A 23,636-nucleotide genomic window follows, 5' to 3' on the forward strand; every position below is an offset into this window, starting at 1 on the left:
TAGTCAAATACTAACTAATTTGACAATAGGAAAGAATAATGACCTTTAGTTACATGTAAATTTTACTGGTTGTAACATTGACTCTCTTGATAATAAATATATATCAATTAACTCTGTTACTTTCGTCCTACTTTGTTTTACTAAGACATTTTATGATATAGTTTCACTAAAACCTGTTGGACGTGTTTTTATTGATATTTTTGTTTGAGTAAATAAGGTGTGCTCATCAGTTGAATTTTGAACTAGCTCACAGAAAAACCAAGTACTCTTTCGAGGTAGCGACAGCTTTGTTCTATTTGTTAAATTATTTGTATTTGGTATCGATTTCAAGAGTTTAATTCGAATTCAACAGATTTTAAGTTCGTTTTATTGTCGTATTTTTCCACCACAGTTCCAGGCTAGAAAATGTGATGAGTGTGATGACAAACATGTCTATCCGCGCCACATACTTTACGTACTTGTTCCAAGCCTTGGAACCTGTAGTCCAGTGGTTGTCGTTCTTTTTTATGTTCATTATTATACGTTATATGTTTTTTTTTTCTGTATTTTTTTCAGTAGTTTGGGTCGATTTTTGCCTTAGTTTTATGAATAGCCTCACTACATTTATTTTGAGGCCTTTTTACAGCTATTTTAATACTTAATCTTTCATATCTTGCCATTTTTGTGGGACACAAGCTATACTAGAAATGTACATTTAAAAAGTACATTTATTGCTTTCAAAAGTGATTTTTTTCATCAAAATTATTATTTTTGTATATATTATTTCTAAATATTAAAAGTCAAGTAGACAATTTGTTTTTGTATAGAGCTTTAAACATATCCATAGATTACTGCATTCTTTTAAGTACTTCTTCATCTAAGAATCTGGCAAAATGTGTATATGGTGTGGCACATGAAGAAAAAGATTTTATTGCATTATCCAAGTATTTATACCTTATAATCTGAAGAAATAACCGTCAAAGTGTTAGTAAAGTTTGCCTTTTTAAGATATTGATAGGTCAAATTTAGTTGAAATGCACTATGGAAAAATGGCGGGAAAAATTTCCCAAAGTTTTTACTTATATAAGCAGTAAACAATATCTACGTCATCAATGCTTCAGGAAAAATAGCTTTAAATAGCTTTTCAGTTGTTTTCTAGATGTATTTGAATATGTTTGGGGCAAAAAAGACCGAATTGAGGAAAATATGTGCCACTCATTGCCTGATTCTTATACAGAATGGCACTTAATATCAAAGAAATGTTAACGATCTGCCAAACACCCAACATATAAAAAATATATTCTGAAAAAAAAAGGAATATTTTAAGAATTCAATTAGATATAAGAAATCAGTGCACCATATATGATGAATCTCTCCTTCCCTCATAAGCATGCAATATAACATATAAACAGTGAATATATTTTATCAGTGAACATTAAAACATCACTGAATCTTACCAACAGCTACGACTCCTATAAAAAGCAAGAACAAACATTTAAAGCATCATAACAACACTACGATATAGAGAGTTACTTTATTTTAAATCGTATTCTATACATATGTACACTGAATATTACGTCAAAATCTGTTTTGAAAATGATAGTCAAAATCTGTATCATATGCTGTATCAATCTGAGACTCCTATATCACCCGAAGGGCCAACAGCCCGCGAGGTGATATAGGTCGAGGGTTGATACAGCATGCGATACAGATTTTAACTATCATTTTCTATATATCAAATATTTTAACCATACTTCAAGTAGTGTCAGTTGAATGGGTTGGATATACGTTATACGATACAGGTCTAGGGGTGCTATATAGGGTATGCGATATAAATCTAGGGGAGTGATATAAGGTATGCGATATAGGGTAGAAGATATAGGGTTTTAACAAGTACTTATAACGCATATACAAAAAAGATATATTTTTATCTTAATATATGACATAAGTATATATTACAAACTTATGCATGAGTGATATATTGATATTTTAATTGATCTCTTAATAACATAATTTGATGGTAACAAACAAGATTGGCGCATTTCAAAGTTCAAAGTTGGCAGTGGGAGACGGGGGACTGGACAATGGGGGAATGGTGTATTAAGAAAATTTACCAAATTGATTATTCTGAAATTATTTGAAAAGAGATATGCACTATGCACAAAAAAGTTTAAATTATATATACATGTAAAACAATACATTGTACTAACATATATCTGAATAATAGTCTATCATATGACCTCACACGTGAAAATCATCTAAAAACTACGAACAAATGATATGTTAAAATTGAGCAAACATTCATAGTGTTAAGATCAACGAGAATGATAGATGTATTTATTCTCAAACACACGTTTACTGATATTAAAAATTGTAAAACTATTATTTGTTGTATAAGGAATGAGTTGTGAAACAATAACTCCAACCTGATGAAGCTTTTTATCTCTACAAAGTCAGATTAAGATAAGAACATCCTAACTTTTCGATTACAAATAAATTTTATTTTTTTACCATCTTCCATTATATATAAAAAATACTTATTTGGCCCGAGAATTTAATATTTGAAATACAAAAGTAGTATTTTCATTCTCTCCTTTTGATATAAGGATACATGTAAATATAAATATACTTACTTTCTTATAAAGATCAGTCTTTTGTAAGAATCATGCAAATTTTGTAATATATGATACACCTCAAATAAGGCTTCACATTTTTCTTTCGTTATAAAGTTGCTTTGTGGATTTATATGATGAAAAGTACTATCGTTATTCCAATCTGTATGCTCTTAGGCGATATTTAATAGTCAATAGTTCTATTGTGTTTTAGCATCATTTACAGAGTTGTCTCCCTTTATTTTGAATTTTTTAATACATTATTTACAATTGATATCTGCTACGAACAGGGGTGATAATAATTTTAACAAAATATCAAAAATAAAAATATGTAGGCTTTTCAACCATGTATTCCCATTTTGCATGATTCGTAACTGAAGCGGTACTTAAACATTTGATACCTATTAAATAATCCTTTCCCGAAACAAACAACGAAAATTTAAGTTGATTCCGACTTTGATTTTCCAATTAAACCAAATATTCTCGGCTAAAATAAATTATCGATAAATGCGATGTCATAGAAGAAATAACTTTTTATTTTTCTCCAAAACTCCTGCTTTTACCAGTGAATATACTTTATGAATGATTGTGTTTTTTACAAAGTTTCGGGAAAAGGCTATTATAGAATGTTAGTAACTAATATTAAACAATTTTCTAAACAAAATAAAATTGTAAAATACAGTGTGCTAAACAAATTAAGTAACAGTCCACATTAAATTCAGACACTGCCAATGGTAAAGTGATTCATGGTATAGAGAATCCCACCTATTAAACGATGTTTTTTTTTCAGTCTATACATACTATGATTTCACATAAAGGTGATCATTTTTGCATCCAGATCTGCACTTTTTAGAAAATAATACATTTATCTACCACTCAAATTAACCAAAATCAAGAGGGATAAATAACTCTTGCAAAGTGCCAATTTCATGTACAATCCGTATAATTTTTATCTCAACAGCACAACAACCAAATGGGTCAGGTTACTATTTCTTAACAAGAGATACAACTGAATTCGATGAGTTTTGGACATGTATGAATCACCTTCTGTTTGATTTTCATAAAGACTGCTACTTAAAACGTGATATAGAAAATGAAAGGTCTGAATACATGCACAAAAGTACATCAAATTACATGTGCTATTACATTTAGAATATTTGATTTGATAGTATAACTTCCTATGATTCGGACTTGTTTTAACCACATGTTGGACGGCTAAATATTTTGCGATATCCCAGTTCGGGACGCTTTAAAACGAACATAGATAATATTTAAGGATAAACTTTACCTACTTATAAATTGTGTTAACCTGACATAGTTTGCTAATGCTTTAAATCTAAATAATACCAATTTATCCTAAAATGTCTATCGTCTTACTATTTGTTGTCTTTAAAAAAAATAATAACAAATTATCTACCACGAAATATTGTAAATTTCGAAAGGAAGAGAAATTTTAATCAAATATGTTACGCGGTGAAAATAGAACAGAAAATCGATATAACTATTTCTTGATATTATCATATTAATTTTGTCATATAAGGAATAAAAGTTATATTTTTTCGGTCCATAAAGAAATAACCTCAATCACGTAGTGCGCAATGAATAACCGGCCACGATAGTGCCATTTATTATATGGACTTTCCATATTTGACTATTCTTAATGACTCTTGCCCCGAGGTTGCCTATCAGTATAGTAATTTTGTTATTGCCTTTAATGTAAGTAATGGAACATTTTGCTTCTCAAAACTTGTGTTGCTATCCATTTGTAAATGATACCAATTCTTGCTTAATCAATGTCACGAATTAATGTGCAATATTTTAGAGTGAAACCTTTCAAAATCGAACCCTAAATAATCCAAAGCCTGTCAAGACACTTTTTAAAGTCCCTTTTATATCATTTAATATATTTTGAATCTTGGTAAACCAATTACTGGTCTAAACCGAACCAATTTTACAAGTTCCGATTAGCGTCTGGCGCTCGAAATTCACTGTAGACGCTGCAGCCAGACCTCTCAGAAAATGGAATCACCTTGCAAAGTCGGAAAAAATTCAATGGTTTTACGCGACGTTATCAAATTGTTAAACGACGTATGATTTGAATGATGCCTGAGAATTTCGAAAGACCTGTCTAAAGCGGTAAGTAAGTGGAAAAAAACAAACGTCTACCGCTGCGTAGAGCTTGTCAATTTTTTAGACCAAAAAGGGGTGCGGTTAGGACAAGTTTTACTGTATTTCCTCAAATGAAAAAGGTCGTATAGTTGTCGGCATGTCATGTAAGTTTATGAAGGGTCACAACTTTTCAATTTTGAGATTGAGAATTAAATTCGTTTCGAGATTAAAAGTACACTGCTCGCGTTATAATAGCGTTACCTAGTTAAGGATGATGCTACAGACATGCCATAAAGAGAAAATGACCAAATGTTTTATTTGTGAGAACATGCTTAACCCTTTTACTGCCAGTGTTTTCTCTAAGAGAGTGCCAGGCGAATTTTGAAAAAAAAATGTTTTCCGAGCTGTTCTTTTATGATGTTTCGTCGTGCAACGATTGTATGACGTTACAACGCTGCCTGCGATGAGAATTATCAACTAGAAATTTGAGTTTTGTTTAGATGCAGGACTTGGAAGCTGTTTTTCTTTTTGTTTTTTAAATTAACATTTTTTGAAATTATAATTTGAAATAAACATAATTATTTTATCTTTGAATTTCGTTTAATTTTAACATTTACATATATGTTCAAAAATGGTTATTGCTGGACATTGCTTCCGGAATCCACTTGGAAAATGAAATAGACAAGGTTTTAAGGTGTTATATGCTGAAAAAAAAAGATATCACATAAATGAAACGACGAAAATCACTGGTGTACGGTGCTTTTCAAATTAACATTTTTGGTGACCATGCTTATCATTTTGTGCAGTAATAAACTGTTACCATGGAAATCGTTCTTACCTCCTGCTAGTTCTAACAAAATGTAAACCAATAAAAATGAACATCAACAAAAATATAGCTGAAAATGTTGATCACATGACAATGTGATGTCATGTGATCACATATGATAATCGCAAAACGGCTGCTTCTTTAAGTATAACTGTATAAGAAAGTAGGCATTTTCGTTTATGGGGAAATAAAATAAACTCATTTTTCGACTGCTCCCCATTAATGTAATCAACAAAAAATCCTGATGCTTATATTTTTTCAGATCTCGATCTAGAGATACTAGAGATGGGCAATAACTATTACTAATGTAAGGACGATAAATCTTTATGTTCCAATAGATTATAGAACTGTATATATTTTTTTCAATGTTTGTATTGTTCCAGTTTATTTTCATAACTGAGGAATATAAAACTCCATGATAGTTTGAGTCCGTGAATCAGTGTTGCTATAAACCTGCCTATTCATTAAAATCAGCTATATTTCGTACATGGCATGCACAATACGAGACAGTTATTCCTTAGAACAAACATGACATTCAGATGTATTGTTGATAGAACGGGCATACCTTTTTCATGTAAGATCTGAGTAGACGTGAACGTTATAACAGGATCATCTTGCAAATTACATGCAATGGTTATCTCCAATTTTAAAAATAATTTTGAAAAATAAATGCATGTAATTAATACTTTCCCACCACCGACAGAAAAGGTTATTGAACCATTGAAAAAATATTATACCAAAAAGTGGGAGGATCAATATATATTGAACCCCGATCCCAAATCAACCTATCACCTCACGATTCCATGATTTCTATGTTGACAGCTACTAAATATTATAGCAAATAGGGATACAATTACAATACATAGCGGAGGAATGAAGACTTCTTGCTGAAGTTTTGGGAACGACTTAGATAATCATTTTATAGTGCTTTCAATCTAAAATGTTCCCTTTTTTATCCTGATAATTAAATGACTAAATGTATATGAAATCCAAGAAATAATGATAATTCAATGTGCAATTGTACACCACAACAACAAAACATACGATTTCTTTATGTAAATTACATAACTACGATACGTTGCCTTCCTATATTTGCTGAAAATTATACTTTCTATATGCAATTGTCGATGTTACTTGATTTCAATATTTGTACTTAAAGTGTATTGTTGTAAGAATCAGGCAAAACGGGAAAAATCAAAGTCCAATCGATCTGACAATCTAAATTCACCAAAGGATACTTTTTCTATTTGAAAAAAGTATTATTTGATTTCTGCACCACATGATTTGCTCAGAAATTTTTAAATTGAATATAGATTTTTTACAGAGTTATCTGCCCCTGAAATTTTCATTTTCAGTGTATTTCAATGAAATCATAACTCAATTTACCAACATGACATTGAGAATCCTAGTTCCTTTATTCCTCATGGTACAAATAGCTATTGTCAAATTACACTTTCAAAATTGTAATTTTTTCATACCATGTTTCACCCTCTGCCTGATTTTTACAGACACTGACACTTAAATCAGTCACAGTGCTATACAAATAGATAATGAAATGAATAAAAGTTGATTGTTCACTAGTTACATTACAAGTGCGAATGTGATATCTAACAAACATCCACAACAGTCGACGACCTCTACTACAATATACTATAGAGCACTATGTTTATCTAATACACTATGTTTATTTTATCTTTTATGAACTGTTGCCATTTTATAATAAGGTAAACCTTTCCTATACATTCAATTACAATGCTTCAACAAAATGGGTACAAGTAAAATTTAAAACGATCTAAAAAGTAAAAAGAGATAAAATATTTTTTGAAAATATCTTACTTGTTTCTAATAGTTTCAGTTGGTCTATGGATGGAATAGTATCGATGTTTTTAAAAGAATTGCTAGCAGTATCGTACAGGTAGATCGTCCATTCATAACTTGTGCTTTTCAAATCGCAGCTAGGACAATCAGCGTTCAGTATTAACAGGGAATTTCGTGAAAGCTTTGGTAAACAATTCCTCTTGCACCTTCAAAAATACATGTTGCACTTTAGTCTTTTTTTTTACGAATGCATTGATACGACATTGAAGACATTCTACAGAAGTTGGATGTTGTACAAAAGTCTCTAACAGATGCTGTCAAAAATTGCTCGTTTACATTTTAAAAGGAAAATAACTATAAACATGCGCAAAACATTTCCAAATGAGAACAAAATATATAATTTGTATCAATTTTCAGGTGTAACCGAATTTATGTCGAATTATACTCAACGGATCACTGTTATTATTGCACATTTGTTTGAAACAATACAATGAATTAAAAACCATGATTTTTTCGATTGACAGATAATTATATTTTTGACGTTTCCCGTTACTTTAAAGCTGCATTAGCCGCCAAATTTGTTCAGTTTTGATTCTACTGAATTTTGCTGATTCAATGAAATAAGTTAGTAGTAATGCCAGTGAAGCAATAAATGTCGATAATACCTACAGAATATTGTGAAAACAACGTTTTTTAAATCATGGATGATCGATAGCTCAGATCTAATTATTTTTCGCCATTACTTCCGAAGATCGCCGACAGGACATTCACCTGGGTTAAAAATACTTAAACCTTTGTAACAAAATAACAATAAGGGATACACAGGAAAGCACATTTCTTGTTTTCATTTCATTTCATCTACTTCTTGATTAGTTTTCAAATAAATAAAGACCACATTTGAGCCACATTATGTCACAATAGGTAAATTTCAAAAGGATCCTTGCGTTATATTCGAACTTTTTTCTTTTACTGCTGGAGTCCGTCGATCTTCCTTACCGTTGAATACCACTTTTGTTTTGCAATCAGGTTTGTTATTAAAGAGGCCACCCTTACAGCACATGCGCGGATTAAGGTCACAAGAAGTCACATACCTACGGATTTATCTAGGGCGATTTTTTTGTCTTGCAAGACAATAAATACATAGACACCTATTTCATGTATTTAATGCATTTTATTTGTGGATATCAAATGAAGTTACACAGGAAAAGCACAATTAAGTAGAAATAATTCAAAGTTAAGGTATATTTCAACAAAAACAAAAAAATACGAAAATGACAGCTAATATAACTTTAATTATAACAATAAACCATATAATTCATAGCATAAATCAGCGCTGACAGTTTTCTGTGGTAGTTTTCTTTTTTTTTTTTTTTTTTTTTTTTTTTTTTTTTTTTTTTTTTTGGCAAAGTTATGCGAAATAATCACCTACAAAGTAGCTGAGACTTTACCAATGGATGATACAGTTTATACAAAAGTGAAGATAAGACAACACGCTTGATGAAAATCGATTTGTTTTTGTGTACAGTAGAATAATAAATAAGTAAAACCAGTGGCGGGCCCAGGTCGTGCAGGATGTTAGCACCCCTCCTTTTTATTGGAAAATTAGTCATTTCCATGTGTAAAATTGACAAAAATGGTAAATAATGTCCTGGCACCCCCTTTTTCTGAGGATATCCGGCTGGCATCCTCCTTTTCAAAGTGTCTGGATCCGATACAGAAACCCTTATTTCATTGAGATTTTCTCAATCGCAGACTACTTACCAATCGACCTTCATGTCATCACAGTCCTAAGACAAGTTATACAAAATGGCCTAACCTGTTGCTCGAAGGATAGCTAGCAATCATACGGCTTGTTAAGGTTTCACTATACAGATGGGATTGAGGTGCACTGTTTCATACACAAAGTTGACCCGGTCTGATTTTGTAAAACTTATAAATAAAAGGTGAAACTTGAAGAAATTTTGACTGCTGGTAGTAGAGCATTCGTACATAAATAGTTGCAAAACTTGTGAAGGTAAAGAGGTGTAAAATACATTTCAGCTATCAGGAAAGATTCAGGCCCTCGCCGGTTCTCTCCTCTCAACCAATAAATATGTTTTCCATAAATGCAAATTTAGCACCAACTTTAAGAATGAAAATCATGAATAAATAAAAAGGTTTTCTGGTAGTTTTAATGTGCCTGATATTTAAAACAAAAACTTGTTTTTTATTATTAATTTTTGGAAGGCACTCAAAATTTGTTTTGAAAACGGATCTACTTTTATTATGTAACCCTGGCTACAGATGTTTCATGACAAAATAGAAAAGAATATCTATCTTTTTTCATGGATCTCCATAAATTAAGATGTTGAAAACTACATACTTTTTACTGGAAAAAAACTGTTAGATTTGCGCTTGTTTAAGTATCTCAATATACCTTTATTTCCACAAAGTGTCATAAATTTATCTACAGTGACCTATCTATATAGTGGAATATAAAGGTCAATTTATACAATGCGGTTTGTACTTACAATACTTCGCTTCTGGGTGCATTTCCACTTTGAACATATACTGCCTGTAACGCCTCAGCAGTTCTTGTGTAAGACACAGACTCTATACTGGCTACGTTTGTGATAGTTGTTTTTTCTGTGTCCACTTTAAACAAATACCATGTATCAACAGTAAGACTTGCAGATGGAATGGTGAAACTCTCGCCAGATGCTGGAATACCAGTACATGGATTTCCATATGTGTTTATATTTGATGAAAACCCGAATTCACCCAATGCTTTATCAATATCCGATGCTGATAACCCTTTACGGCATGTCCAAGTATAGTTAAATGGTACATTTTTATATTTCAGTACCTTATCCTCTGTCTTAGGGGCAGCATTTAAGAGCAGGTCATCACCCTCATTAACATATCTAGTTGATCCACCATCAACTCCTGTAACGATCGGTGGAAGACGGAACTGAACATACATATCATCTTCAAGATATTGAACCAAGTCGGTTAGGTTGACAACCATTCTTAATCTGTAGTCCCCTTCAGATATTGTTTCTTTACCGAAAAATATCGTCGCCGATTTTGGCTGATTTGCTGGGTTGGAGTAGTAAGTGTCTTTAACGTAAGAATCGTTTTGCAGTTTTGGCCAAAGTTCCCAGAAATATTCTCGGGAACTGTTCCTACATGTAAGAGTTACCACGCCTTTACCAGTTATCTAAAACAATAGCATGTTGATATAGTATAAACAGAATAGGAGGAGGAGTTTTCTTCGTATACTTGATTTTTTTTTCATTATTCCGTATGCAGATTGAAGTAATAGTTTTTATATTGTTCAGTGTAGCTTTCATGCAACATTGATTCAAATATTAAACATTTGTGTCACATTACATGTGTATTTCAATTGTACTCATAAAATCTTGGACTGGCAACGTACAGAATGGCAGGTACATCGCATGGTTCGTTTCTTGGATTTTTTGCAAATTGATCGCTAAACATAGAATAATAAGTAAGATAAAAGCAGGTACTATTATGCATTTGTTTAAGCAGCATGTGCAGGGCAGGCTTTGGAAACAGTATTTTGTCAAGCACCACGCAGCGGTAGTCGTTCGTTTCTTCCCTCACTTACCGCTACAGACAGGCCTTTCAAAATTCTTGGACATTATTTAAATCAAACGTCGTTTGACAGTCGGAGAACGTCGCTGAAAATCATTCACCTTTTCCCGACTTTTCATGATCCTTGAAATTACTGAGAGGGCTGGCTGCAACGTGTAGAGTGAATTTCGAACGTCAGACGCTGTTTTTGAGCTTGGAGTATTGGTAGTTATGACAAGAAGGATGACGTGATAGCATGGCACCTTTTTTTTATTAATATTTTCATAATAAGATCCCCTTTTTGTGACTTTTTGTTTGCGCCCCTGTGCTATTTTAACTTGTACCGCCTTTATGTGCAGTTTGTTTACATTAAATTAGATTGAAAACTCGAAAGTATCCGGTCTGTATAAGAAAAACCTATCAATACATTAAGTATCTGTCAGTCTAAGAATCATCAAAAATTTAAATTGATCAGAAAGTGGTTTTACATTTTTATTTAAATGTATAGAAGCCTGAGGCATTTTTATGATTCATAAAATACTCTGGAAAATTAGATTCACTTTAAAGAATGTAAATTTTAACCACCAGTAATAAAAGTTTTTTTTTTTAAATCCATAAACTGAAGTATTCTAATCGATATTTGCATATTTATTTCGAATTATATGTTATTATTTTCCTTTTTTTTAAAGTAGATATATCTATTTTATTTTTAAATATTCATAACATATAGCATTAACAAGGTACTCCAGTAGAATAAGGCTCCTCTGGTTTTCAAAAAAAGACCCAGATATTTGCCCATAAAATATCATGTCCGCAGAAGACGAAAGCAAAAAGGATACGAACTGTTAAATATAGGTGTAATGAAACTTTGATTCCAGAAAAATCAAGATTTTTTAATATCGTTAATATACATGCTTAGGGTACGTAAGTCTTGTCACGTGACTGTGTGATTCCACGAAAGTCCTCGTCTACCATTCAAATGCATGGAGATTCGTCATTTACACATCAATGGGTTCAATATTAAAAGCAAATATTTTTTTGTGTAAAATTATTGATAAAAATTATAAATATCTGATTCTACTGGATAAAAATGTTAAGAAAAGCATAAAATATAAGATTTTGAATTGAGATGCAGCGTTTAGATTTCCCGGAAGTAAACAATAAAATGCTGATCGGTCTTCAGATTTCAATAAGTTCTACATCAGAAATTCCGCAAGGGAAACTGAAATTAGAACGAGACTTACAAACCCTATCATACATACCGTATTGTCGTTTGTGATCAGCATAGCCAGTGGATTATTTTCGTCTTTATAGCTGTTACTGAAAAGGGTACCAATTTCAAAACAGTCTGACGTAACATTGACTGTTCCTGACATATCCTGATGACTAATTTGGTTAGAACATCTTACTGCAATGTTATTAATTCCAGTATCGGGATAGGAGACACCAACCGTTGAGTTATCGTTGACATCAGTTAAATTGAATATCTCGGTAAAAACCATAAGGCCATTGCTGATGTTGAAAACGCATGTTACGTTATATAATGGACCATCTGAATTACTTGTGAGACGAACCCCAAGAGAGTTGCTGTCAGATATCTTCGAGACGGTAGGGTGTAAAAATTCTAAGTTCTGGATTGTTTTCTCGACAATGACAGGAAATGAAAAATTCATCGAAGACGATTCGGAATACACAGTAGCAAAAACATAATGCGGGCCTGGAAGTATGGTTGAGTCTTGTACTGACAGGTCATTCCCAGCTGGAACCGAAAATGGCTTTTGGTATTGCGATATCAAAGGAACATCATCTACCAAAATGTCAATCTTAAGATTACCGTTGATTGACATAGGAGTTAATGCGTCAGCTTCCATAGCATAAATAAAGTTAACGTTCGGAAATATGTGAAATTCATTGGCAGTTACACTTACTTTGTTAACTTTATATTGGACATTAATTGTAGTTCTATTTTCAAAAACACTTACGTCATTTGATGCTTGTAAGACAATACTGAACGTTCCCGTCTCGTTAAAAGTATGTGCATACTCATAAGATGTAGCATACCCAGTGGTAGCCTCTATATAAGCCGTGTTATCTATTTCTGTCGAGAAAACAATGTTCGAACCATTTGTTGTAGTGATACTAAAAACTACTATATCATCAACGTGGATAAAATTAGGTTCCGAAAAATTCCATGATCCTTCATATCCTTCTATTACATCATCAACTGCAAAAACAATTTGTCGCGAGATGGAAGTCAGCTCATTATGAACAGTAACCTTAACATCATACTTTCCAATACCTGGAAATACAGACCCTAAAATGTCAAACGTTTGTTTTAAATCCATTGATCCATTATATGATGCGTACAGTACAGATCCATCTGACGATGCATTAATATATACATGCGATCCTTCATCGTATGTGACTATTACTGTAGATGTTCCGTCCCTTGTAATCGGGATGAATGTGTTGCCGTTACTATCTTCTACAACAACGTTTTTAATTTCTGCACCAATGTAAAAAGATCCAGTATCAAATTTAAATGTCGAATCGTCAACACAATATGCAGAAATGTTTTTGAATCCTGCGGACGTGTAATTAAATGCTGTACAAATAGTCCCACTCGGATAATCTGGTTCAGTCCAAATTGCCCCTGTATCTGCTATGTCGTCATGACTTACGTAGCATGTGACGTTATCGCCTTGGTCAAAAATTGGACAAATCAAAGCACCAAACCCTACTCCTGTATTTGTTATGTTTAATTTAAAAAGGCTGAAGTCAGCTGCTTTGGTATAAGTAGTAGATGAAAAAACGCTGAGTAGTCCTGGAATTTAAATTATATACACAATCAATTTACTAATTAAACTATTTTTTATAATGATTTAGAAGCTGTTAAACTAAGAATATTGCCAAATTTGAATCAAGCATTTGTTTAACATAAAAGGTAATAGATTTTAATTAATAATGCATTGGTATTTGTTTTATGTACTTAATTTAAATCGTTTACATTTGTGTGCAGCACCGACTAAGTTTATCTTGATGAAGATGTAATTACTGTTCTGATACTTTTCGTATATTCATTCCTCCGATACTTGTTTTGAAAAAATGTATATTCATGTCTTTTATAATTTTTGATATGTACACCTGATTCTAGCACAGTGCAAGTTTTTATGCTTATTCACAGTTATGACATACGATAATTTCAATGTGTATTTACACTTTTTTTCATAGTTTAAACATGATTTATTTCCGGTAGTATGACCTAGGACATGAGTCAACAATTTCATTGTGGTTTTGTTTATATTTTGTTTAGACAATTTATGGCACCCCTTTTTAATGTTCCCTTGACCTGATTCATTCATTTTTGTGTAAAATGTTACGTTTCAGACATGTTCACCTCCCCTTTTTAATTTTTTTAAAAAGTATGGAACGCCAGTTTGTCACTTTAAATCACTTTCATTTTTTTAAGTCTTGAATTTAGGCTAGAACATACATGTATTTTGTCATATATTTCATGATTTTGGGTTGATTGAAGTGATTTCACTATATTTCTCATCAGAAAATATATTTCAGGATTTTGGGTTGATTGAAGTGATTTCACTATATTTCTCATCAGAAAATATATTCATGTTTTTGCATATGTATGGTGTGCATTTAGGTTCATTTTTACATGTTGAATTTTTACTTATTATGATCACATGCGTTATAATTATATTTAATTTTTTCTTTGATTTTAGCTTTTTCCGTTTTCTTGTTGCTTTGCGTGAACATCTGCATACTTCTATGTCTTCATGCTACTCGTGTTATTGGAAGAGTAATCAAGGGAACCAAGGTTATAGCGGTAATCAAAAGAATGTATTCCAGGGACAAAGACCCGACATGGAAAACAGACAGACACAACAAAGAACATACAGTAACTAAAATCATACATACAAAGTAACAAAAGCAAATGAGCAACTCAGACTCGTAAAATAAAGGTTAACTCGAAAGCAATTTTCATTTGTCCGCCCTTTTGGAATGATGGATCACTACAATTACACTGTATTCAGTGTTTAAAGGCATTTCTACACCCGAGATAGTTAAAGTTCTATCTTGAAAAATAGCCACTCAAAACATTCATCTGTTGAGAGCAAATTCTTTAGTGTAGTAATTGGAAAACTCTGGTATCTCTACTTCCTTATCAAGTTAAATTATGAAAACAGTCGTCTCCTTTAGGAACTTATGCGTTTTTACGATTGCTTTTATTGTTTCTTGTTTCATTGTAACGTCATCAAAACAACTTTTTGAACGTTGTCAAAATAATGCAAATCAGAAAAAAAATCACAGCACCTGAATATTCCGTGGCATTGTTAAACTTTTCGTAACTCTCCAGATAAGAATCATGCAAATTGTGATTCGTGGTTGGAAAGCCAACATATTTTATATTTTTGATATTTCATTTAAAATGTTATAGTGAACAGAAAATTGTGGCTTTTCGTATAACCCTTGGTCTTCGGAGATAAACATTATATAGAATGTACAGTAGAATACTCAATTAGCGGAGATATATTGTAACTATCTAAATGACAATATAATACAATAGAAACTATTGGATTTTTAATGTGAATTATCTCCTAAGAGCAAGCAGATTGGAACGAATACTTATGCATTTTATTATATAGACCTATGAAGCAACTTAATAATAAAAATAAAAATGTTTAGCCTCTTTTATGTGTGTAACATCTTACAGAATTTGCATGATTCTTACAAAGACTACTACTTAAAAGCTTCACGTGGGTCAGGGGGTTTGAAAACTTAGCTAAAATTGTTGCTACACAGTGCTTGAAAAAGTCAAATATAGGAAGATACTCCACATTTCATTATATTAGTAACTCTGTTTTAGGTGCATCATTTGTTATTTTGTACTAAAATAAAATAAAGTCTCAAATATTAAGCGTTGTTTTATGTCTGACAGTCTGTTAGACAGAAAAAAAACTAATTAAACCGAACCCCTGATGGACTCCAAAAAACTGGTTCGGTTTAGACAGTATTCGATTTACTAAGGTTAAAACAAAATAAAACTGACAAAGGGAATTTAAAAAGTGTCTTGTTTAGAAACGTTTTCAAAGTTCGATTTAGATAGGTTACATATCTGAAAGAACATATTTGAAAATATTTTGCTATACATACTAACCCTTTACTCATATGACTCCCTCAAAGTATGTTTCTTTACATGATAAAACGTAAACATTGAAACTTTTCTAAACAGAATCCTGTACAACTCTTAACACATGTTAAATGTTTAATCAATTTGATTAGCAGTCTTTATAACATTCTGACACTGCCTATATTAAGGTGATTTACAGTGTAAAAAAACCATGGAGTTTTTTTTTTTACAAATGCTATATTTTTATGTTACAATAGTTCTTTCTGTATTTAGATCTGTACTCTTGAGAAATCGTCACCCTAACCTCCCACTAAAATCAACCAAATTAAACCAAATCAAGAACCATTAATTTTGCAAAGTGCTTATTTCATGTACAATCTATATAAATTTTATTTCAAAAGCGGTGCCCAAAATGAAAAACTAAGACTGGTTATGTGATCTATAAGGGTTTCAGAAATAAAACTGAATTCGGTTATTTTTGACATGCATGAATCGGTTCCTGTCTGATTTTTATAAAGACTGATACTGAAATGTTTTTTTAACCTTTGCAAACCCAACGTCTGTCTAAACTGAACATTTTTTTAGTCCAAATAGGGCTCAGTTAAGACAGCTTTAACTATACTGTTGATATGTCATTGTGTACATCAATAGAGGACAGAGCATAGGACGCTTACCCTATTGGTGCACCTGGTCCATGCTCCCTGTTTTTAGTGGAGTCCGAGTTGCTCATTTGCTTTTGTTACTTTGTATGTATAATTTTAGTTACTTAATGTTCTTTGTTGTGTATGAGTAATCAAGGAAACCAAGTATGTCTGTTTTCCACGTCTTGTCTTTGTCCCTGGATTACATTCGTTTGATTACCGCTATAACCTTGGTTCCCTTGATTACTCTTACATCAGTCACCCCGAAAACTTATAACCACTCCCTAATTCAACGTGTATTTTCTCTCCGGTATAGGATCTGCTATACAGGATTTGAAAATATTCACAGAACAATAGCACTACTCATTACAAACCTGCGAAGCTGTTTTGGTGTACTGTTCTAATTTACTTAAAGGGGTGGGGTTCAGCACCAAGTGTGGCAAAATGAAACCTTGAAATAGCGAAAAAACCTCTACGCAGGAGATTGAACATGACACTTCACCTCTATAAACATAATGACTTAATTACTACTAAAGTTTGCTTTTCAAACATAGCCTGAACAAAATATGTTATGAAGTGACTTGCATGTCATTTTTTTCTTATTTTCAGTCCATCAAATATATGCTCGAGTAGGCTATTTGTGCAGAATCAAGTATTCGTAATAAAGATGGTTAACACTACATGAGCATTGAAGCAATTTTCCGTGCCTATTGGTCTGTACAGAAATTGGCAATATCATGACTGATAACAGGAATAAAAAACTTGTTAAATCTGAATTTCTCTGTTATCAAGCAGATCGCTTGATAGATCCATACACCAATATTAGAAGTTATCACTGTTTACCCCATCCTGAACTTTGGATTTCTGATGTAATATTGCAGCATTATTCTCGCTTATGACAATTTTATCAGGATATTAAATTTCACAGTGTCTACGGATTCCATTGATTACTTTATAATCAAAATTGAAAAGGCAAACTAACGTATTTATTATAAATATATGTTTACATGTTGTTTTTTTTTTTTTTTTTTTTTTTTTTTTAAATAAAGTCATGAGATGTAGAGTAAAAAGTTACGATATTGCTGTAATGATGCAAGGTCACATATAGTTTCAAATGAAATAAATGAATGCTTTGTTGATCCTTCTTATTCAATGACCTCAATACTTGTGGTAAAGGAGCATGTGTTCTAATGTTCATGGTAAAGGAGCATGTAATAATGAAGAGACCTGAGTCTCGGTAGCTTGATATTTAGTATTTAAGAAAAGTCAATAAATTCAATGAAAATAATCCTAGTTCTTATTTGCTTTTGTTACTTTGTATGTATGATTTTGGTTACTTTCTATTCTTTGTTGTGTATTTCTGTTTTCCATGTCTGGTCTTTTTCCCGGGATTACATTCTTTTGATTACCGCTATAACCTTGGTTCCCTTGATTACTCTTACAGTGAGTAAATTGTGACCATGTGAAAAAAATCCGTTACTTAAGGTTCACAAACCAAGATATGTTTTGCATCTTTCAAAAATATAGCGTCATTTGTCATTTTTTCGTTATTTCCATTGAATGTTTAAATATAAGTTGCTTATTTTCCCCTTTATATCTCTCACCCATCCAACCTCAGTTAATTGTGAAACAAAATTATTTTAATGCATATTTTGAATAATTGTGCGAAATTGTCGCCTGTCTCTACTTTGTGACAAAACATAGGTCTTTATGAGGCCATGCAATTATTGGATTCGTGTGTTTTTATAATGTATGATTTTTATCAAAAGTTTTTATTTAATACCCCTTCGTCTAAGAATCAGGCAAAATGTGTATAAGGTGTAGCTAATGAAGAAAAAATACACAGATATTTTATTATATTATGCAAGTATTTATACCTCATTACCTCAAGAAGTGTTTGTAAAGGTTGCGTTTTTAAGATAGTGATAGGTCAAATTTATTTGTAATGCATTATAAAAAAAATGGCTGGAAAATTTTCCCGAAGTTTTTTCTTATATAATCAGTAAAAAAATATCTACGTCATCAATGCTTCAGGAAAAAATTAAATAGCTTTTCAGTTGTTTTCTAGATGCATTTGAATATGTTTGAGGCAGAAAAGACCAAATTGAGAAAAATGACGTGTCACCCCTTGCCGGATTCTTATACAGAATGGTACTTAAATCATTTGATAAAGGTGCAAACATATCGACTGTCTGTTGTGATTCCTGTGGTTTAAGTATTTTCTTAGCAATTGATAAATGAAGGGATGGTTTTTGGTCATTTTTACTAGTGTATAGAACAAAATGGCTGTAAAATAAAAAAAACTTTGAGCAGTCAACATTTTTTTATCAATCCACTAAATATTAATAACCCACTAACCTATTATAAATAAGTAAAAAATTATATAAATATCACGTATTTAGGAGTAAATACAGCTGGTGTTAATATTTGATTAAGTCTAAAATATTTGACGTCACAGCCTTCATCATATCCCTGTATCACGTGGCTAACCTTTATAACACACCTCCTCAGAATGGTGTATTTGAATGAATACTATCGTTTACATTAAATGTAAAAATTAAATTCACAACTCTTATAACCCTCGATCAATATCAATACTTGTGCAGATATAGATAGAGATGATACAGCATGTGATACAGGTTTTGTAACGTAAAATTCCTTATTTTCCACATCTATTATCACAGTAACCTTACTGTACACAAGAAATATAAATTTGATCGAGTGGTAAATATCTAAATTTGAACGAGTGGTAAATATCCTATTACCATATAAAAGGAGATTACCGACAAAACAAACTGAACTAAGAAACACGGTAAAAATGCCGTTTCTTAGTGAATTCTAACATTAAGGCTGTTTTTGGAATCGTTATGTGATATTCATTCTTTGAAAAATTTTATTCGAAAACAATAAATATAAGTTCTCAACCTAAATAATCATCAAAGCAGTTCTACTACATGAAGGTGATTCATGAATTTAAAAAAAGCGCCGAATTCAATTTCATTTCTCCTTCAGAAAAAGTGACAGACCGCATAAACAATCATTAGTTTTCCAGTTTGATGTTGCTGTTTTAATATGATTGAACAGAGTTTATTGATGTATAAATGGTGGAGATGCACTAGTCTTTTTTGGACACCAATAAACTCTGAAAGCAATGTGTTTTGTCCTTATAATTATTTCAAATACGTCTTATTTCTCGTTTTTTACTTTATGCCCATAAAGACCTTCATGAAAATGAATGAAGGTTTGTTTGTTTGTTTGGTTGGTTTTTTTTATTTTTGACATGTATAGTGCTCTACAATTGGCAGTGTCTGTATAATTAAGGATGCTACAGACACTGTGAAGTCACCCTCATATCTTGACTTACAATCGACAAAAAAGTAAAATTATTGACCAAACAATATGATAAACACAATGACTTTTTATTCCGTGTTCATTTTAGACTTTTAAAAATATCTAAACGCAAAACATCAAAAACATTGATTAACCTGTCTAATTTGAATTTTTTATGCAAATACAGATATGTAATATAAATGTAACTACATTGTACTATATCAAAATGTGGAATAAAAATATTAATTCTAATAACCGACTCTTTCTTCACTAGTACCCTTAAGTACGAACTTTTCCCACAAAAAGTCATTATGACTTAAGTTGTAAATGGACAAAATTAATCCACAGATTAGAATGCAACTTGTGCGGTCTAATATATGTCGGTAAAACACAAAACGATTAAACAAAAGAGTGTACGGTAATCGTTCAGGAATTAATATCACCAAATTTCTGAAAGCTAAATCAACATTTTAATCAACAGGATCAGTCAATCCTCTCTATGAAAGTTCTTATTCTTGAAAAAAATATATACCATTCAACGAACAGTCTTGTCCTAAGTAAAAGCTATTGTTGGAAAACCGAGAAATACTGGAAACGCAGACTTGGTACTACGATGCATTCAAAAGTATAGAATACCTTTCAAGCCAATATAACAAAAACATAAATGTGATGAATTTATTTGATAAAAATCCAAGACGGATAAGGCGTCATGGCCATCGCCACTATATATCACCTAAGATGCATGATGTCTCCAAATAGACATACAAAACCTTCTTGGACTCCATCACATTCGAGTTAAACTCTTTTCTATATCCCTCATTCTACCACACTACTTTCACAAAACAAGTCTTGACACTCCAGTTTTTGAACCTAACTAAAGGCTGTGAGGTCTTTAATTTTGAAATATTTAAAGTTTTAAGGTCAATGAGTGTCAATGCTAAATCAGTTTTCAAAGACCCCGATGTAGCAAAAATATTGTCTGCCATGCATGAAAATTATTTTGTCGTACCAGCAGAAAAAGCCCAAAACAACATTGTTTTTGTCTGCAAACCGCATCACACGCAATGTTTATTATCGGAAGTAGACATAGAAAATAATAGCAGTAATAAGATCTATACCGCTACCAAACTCTCCGGAGAAGAGATGGTCGAAAACCATAAATCTGTGATATCCTATTTTTGTCTCTCTACTAAAGACGATGATTGTGATCTACCGTCTATGTACTGGATTCCTCAACTCCACAAGAATCCATACAAACAACGCTATATAACTGGATCTGCAAACTGTACCACCAATCCAAAAAACTTGAGACAAGTGACACTGTATGACAATGTGAAGTTAGCCTTATATCTTGACCTACACTTAGATATCGATGATAAAAGAAAATTACAGACCAATCTATACGATAAACGTAAAAAGTTTTCATATCACAACCTATACGTTATGCAAGAGCTTGACGTAAATACGCAGTTTTTTTTTAGCTAGACTTCTTGGAATTAGGCTTCTTGAACAGGGTAATGTTGCAACAAGATTGATTCATCACTACAAAATGTCTAAGTATAGCAGACATATTGCTGCGCGGCCGTTAAACCCCAACAATCATTCAATCAATAAAATCATATCTGTAATTTACTACGGAGGTATATGAAAGTAGTTTACATGTGTATGAAATTTGCCTCCATGCTGTCAGTTAGCAGAAAAGGTAAAAATGTAATTTTCACTAATTTTATTTATTCAATTCAATTCTGTGAAATTTTTTACAATCATCGTACTATTAGCATAATGATTTTGAAAGACTAATGTTCCAAGCTTTGCAATAGTCTGCAACATTAACGTGTCATTTGTCTAGGGAATTCACAGTGAAACTTTGAAAATTACTTTTTTAACATAAACAGTAATGGGATAACCCGATGTAGTATTTGAGACCTAATGTATTTCAAAGACACCGTTTCATTTCATTTCACTGATTGAATGGCTTTTCTATTTCCTAATACAAAAAGTCGCGTAATTCCAATCTGTGCATTCTTCAGTGTTGGAGGAGGTCATTGATAAGGTCCCCGGTCAAGACATTAAAGCTGGTGGTCACTGCTTCTCTGCCAAGCACGTGACCTTTTTGTTCATAGTCAAATGTCTGTGTGGGTTGACATATCTTCTTCGGGCTATTGACTTTAGTCGGTAGTAAATTTAAACCCGACTCAATCTGCAAACAACCAATCATTAAACCTCACGTTTACTTAAGTAGCGATGAACAAATATTCATTATTTTCTGAACACCCGGATCTTAAGGAAAAACAATCCCCAAGTTCGTATTTTGAAATATATGTTGGTAGCATGAAAGTTTTGTTATTAAATTATGCATAAAATATTTGATACAACGCTTCTATTTCAGAAAGACATTTTTATCGAACTGTAATCTTTATTTTTCAATCAACAAACTATCAATGATGAATCTACGGATCAACTAAACTATAAAATAATGAAATAATTTTCAAAGGAGAAAGTTAAAGTTAAAACATCACAGTCGACATATTTGCAAGGCAATGATAAAAGCGAGTTCCTATTTCCGATCAAAAGAATAAATGCGTGAAGCTGATTGTGTCGGAATCAAAGTAAATGAAGAGATAGCGATCCATTACATGGACGAGAATTCCGGAATGAGATATTTTCCGTAGTTTATTAAGATGAAAACAAAACAAATGAAAAACTAACAAGGAAGAGGAGCAATTTCATCTTTTGAATCTTAAAAGAGATATCAATTTACAGGTGAAAATTTCTTCGTTACATGCATTGATGTCATTACTAAACTCTTTCTAATTAGTTTGTATATCATTGTATTAGTATTTAAAATCATCAATGAAGAAATGTTATTGTCATTTACAGATTATCTGAAAATCTAGTACGTAAATATCGGTAAACATAACGACGGATAAAAAAAATATCAAACATCAGAATCCAAAAACGTGCCAAAATATGTGAACTATGAAAAAAATGACGATGTAGGCAATATATTTAAAGATACAATTAAAAATAATTACTAAAAATAAGAAAATACAAAAAGAAACAAAACTCTTAAAATCTGAATTTTCACCAAAATATAGGAGTGACATGAGGTGCTCTGGAAGGGGTGAGCATGTCATTTTCCATCACACTGCAATTGTGTACAATTCAGTGTGGGTCAAGTTTGGTGGGTTGTCCAACCGGGAAGACGTGACACCTTAATAGGATACCTTGTCGTCTCACTTGTTAGGAAAACAACTTCAACGTTAATGTTTTTGAAAAGGCCGTATAATATCAAAATTAAAATGTATGTTTCGATATATTTTTTATTTCGGGAAAAACCAGGATTGGTCCATATTTATTTCAGCTGTGTTTCTTAACTTGTGAATATTAACACTTTATTTTAAAGGCATGTTAAAAAAACAAAAAACAAAAAAAAATAAAATACACCTTCAAAACTGCTGTGGAAGAAATATGTTCAAAAAATGTTCGTAGTTTGCAAAAATACTATAAATATAATACAAAAATATGTAAATTAAAACCTATAATTACTTTTTATTCAACAGGTGTGAATTATGAAGTGTACATGTAATATATTTATG

General features: G+C 31.8%; 1 protein-coding gene across 2 annotated transcripts in view; it reads right to left on the reverse strand.

Moving 5' to 3' along the window:
* LOC148620127 (uncharacterized) overlaps positions 1-23,636 on the reverse strand; it is an 84,486-nt gene that overhangs the window by 40,541 nt on the left and 20,309 nt on the right. Inside the window, exons 2-6 of one of the 2 annotated variants that reach the window (XM_088580710.1) lie at positions 12,183-13,744; positions 9,855-10,543; positions 7,363-7,550; positions 5,539-5,550; positions 1,437-1,451 (exon numbers count right to left, since the gene is read on the reverse strand). In XM_088580710.1, the coding sequence (XP_088436836.1) occupies positions 1,437-1,451; positions 5,539-5,550; positions 7,363-7,550; positions 9,855-10,543; positions 12,183-13,744 (2,466 nt within the window). The remainder of the gene's footprint in view (positions 1-1,436; positions 1,452-5,538; positions 5,551-7,362; positions 7,551-9,854; positions 10,544-12,182; positions 13,745-23,636) is intronic. The other variant, XM_088580711.1, reaches the window with a different exon arrangement.

This window comes from Perna viridis, chromosome 4, assembly GCF_037379345.1.
Source record: "Perna viridis isolate PV_CMFRI_1.1 ecotype Kerala chromosome 4, ASM3737934v1, whole genome shotgun sequence".
NCBI classification, from domain to species: Eukaryota; Metazoa; Mollusca; class Bivalvia; order Mytilida; family Mytilidae; genus Perna; species Perna viridis.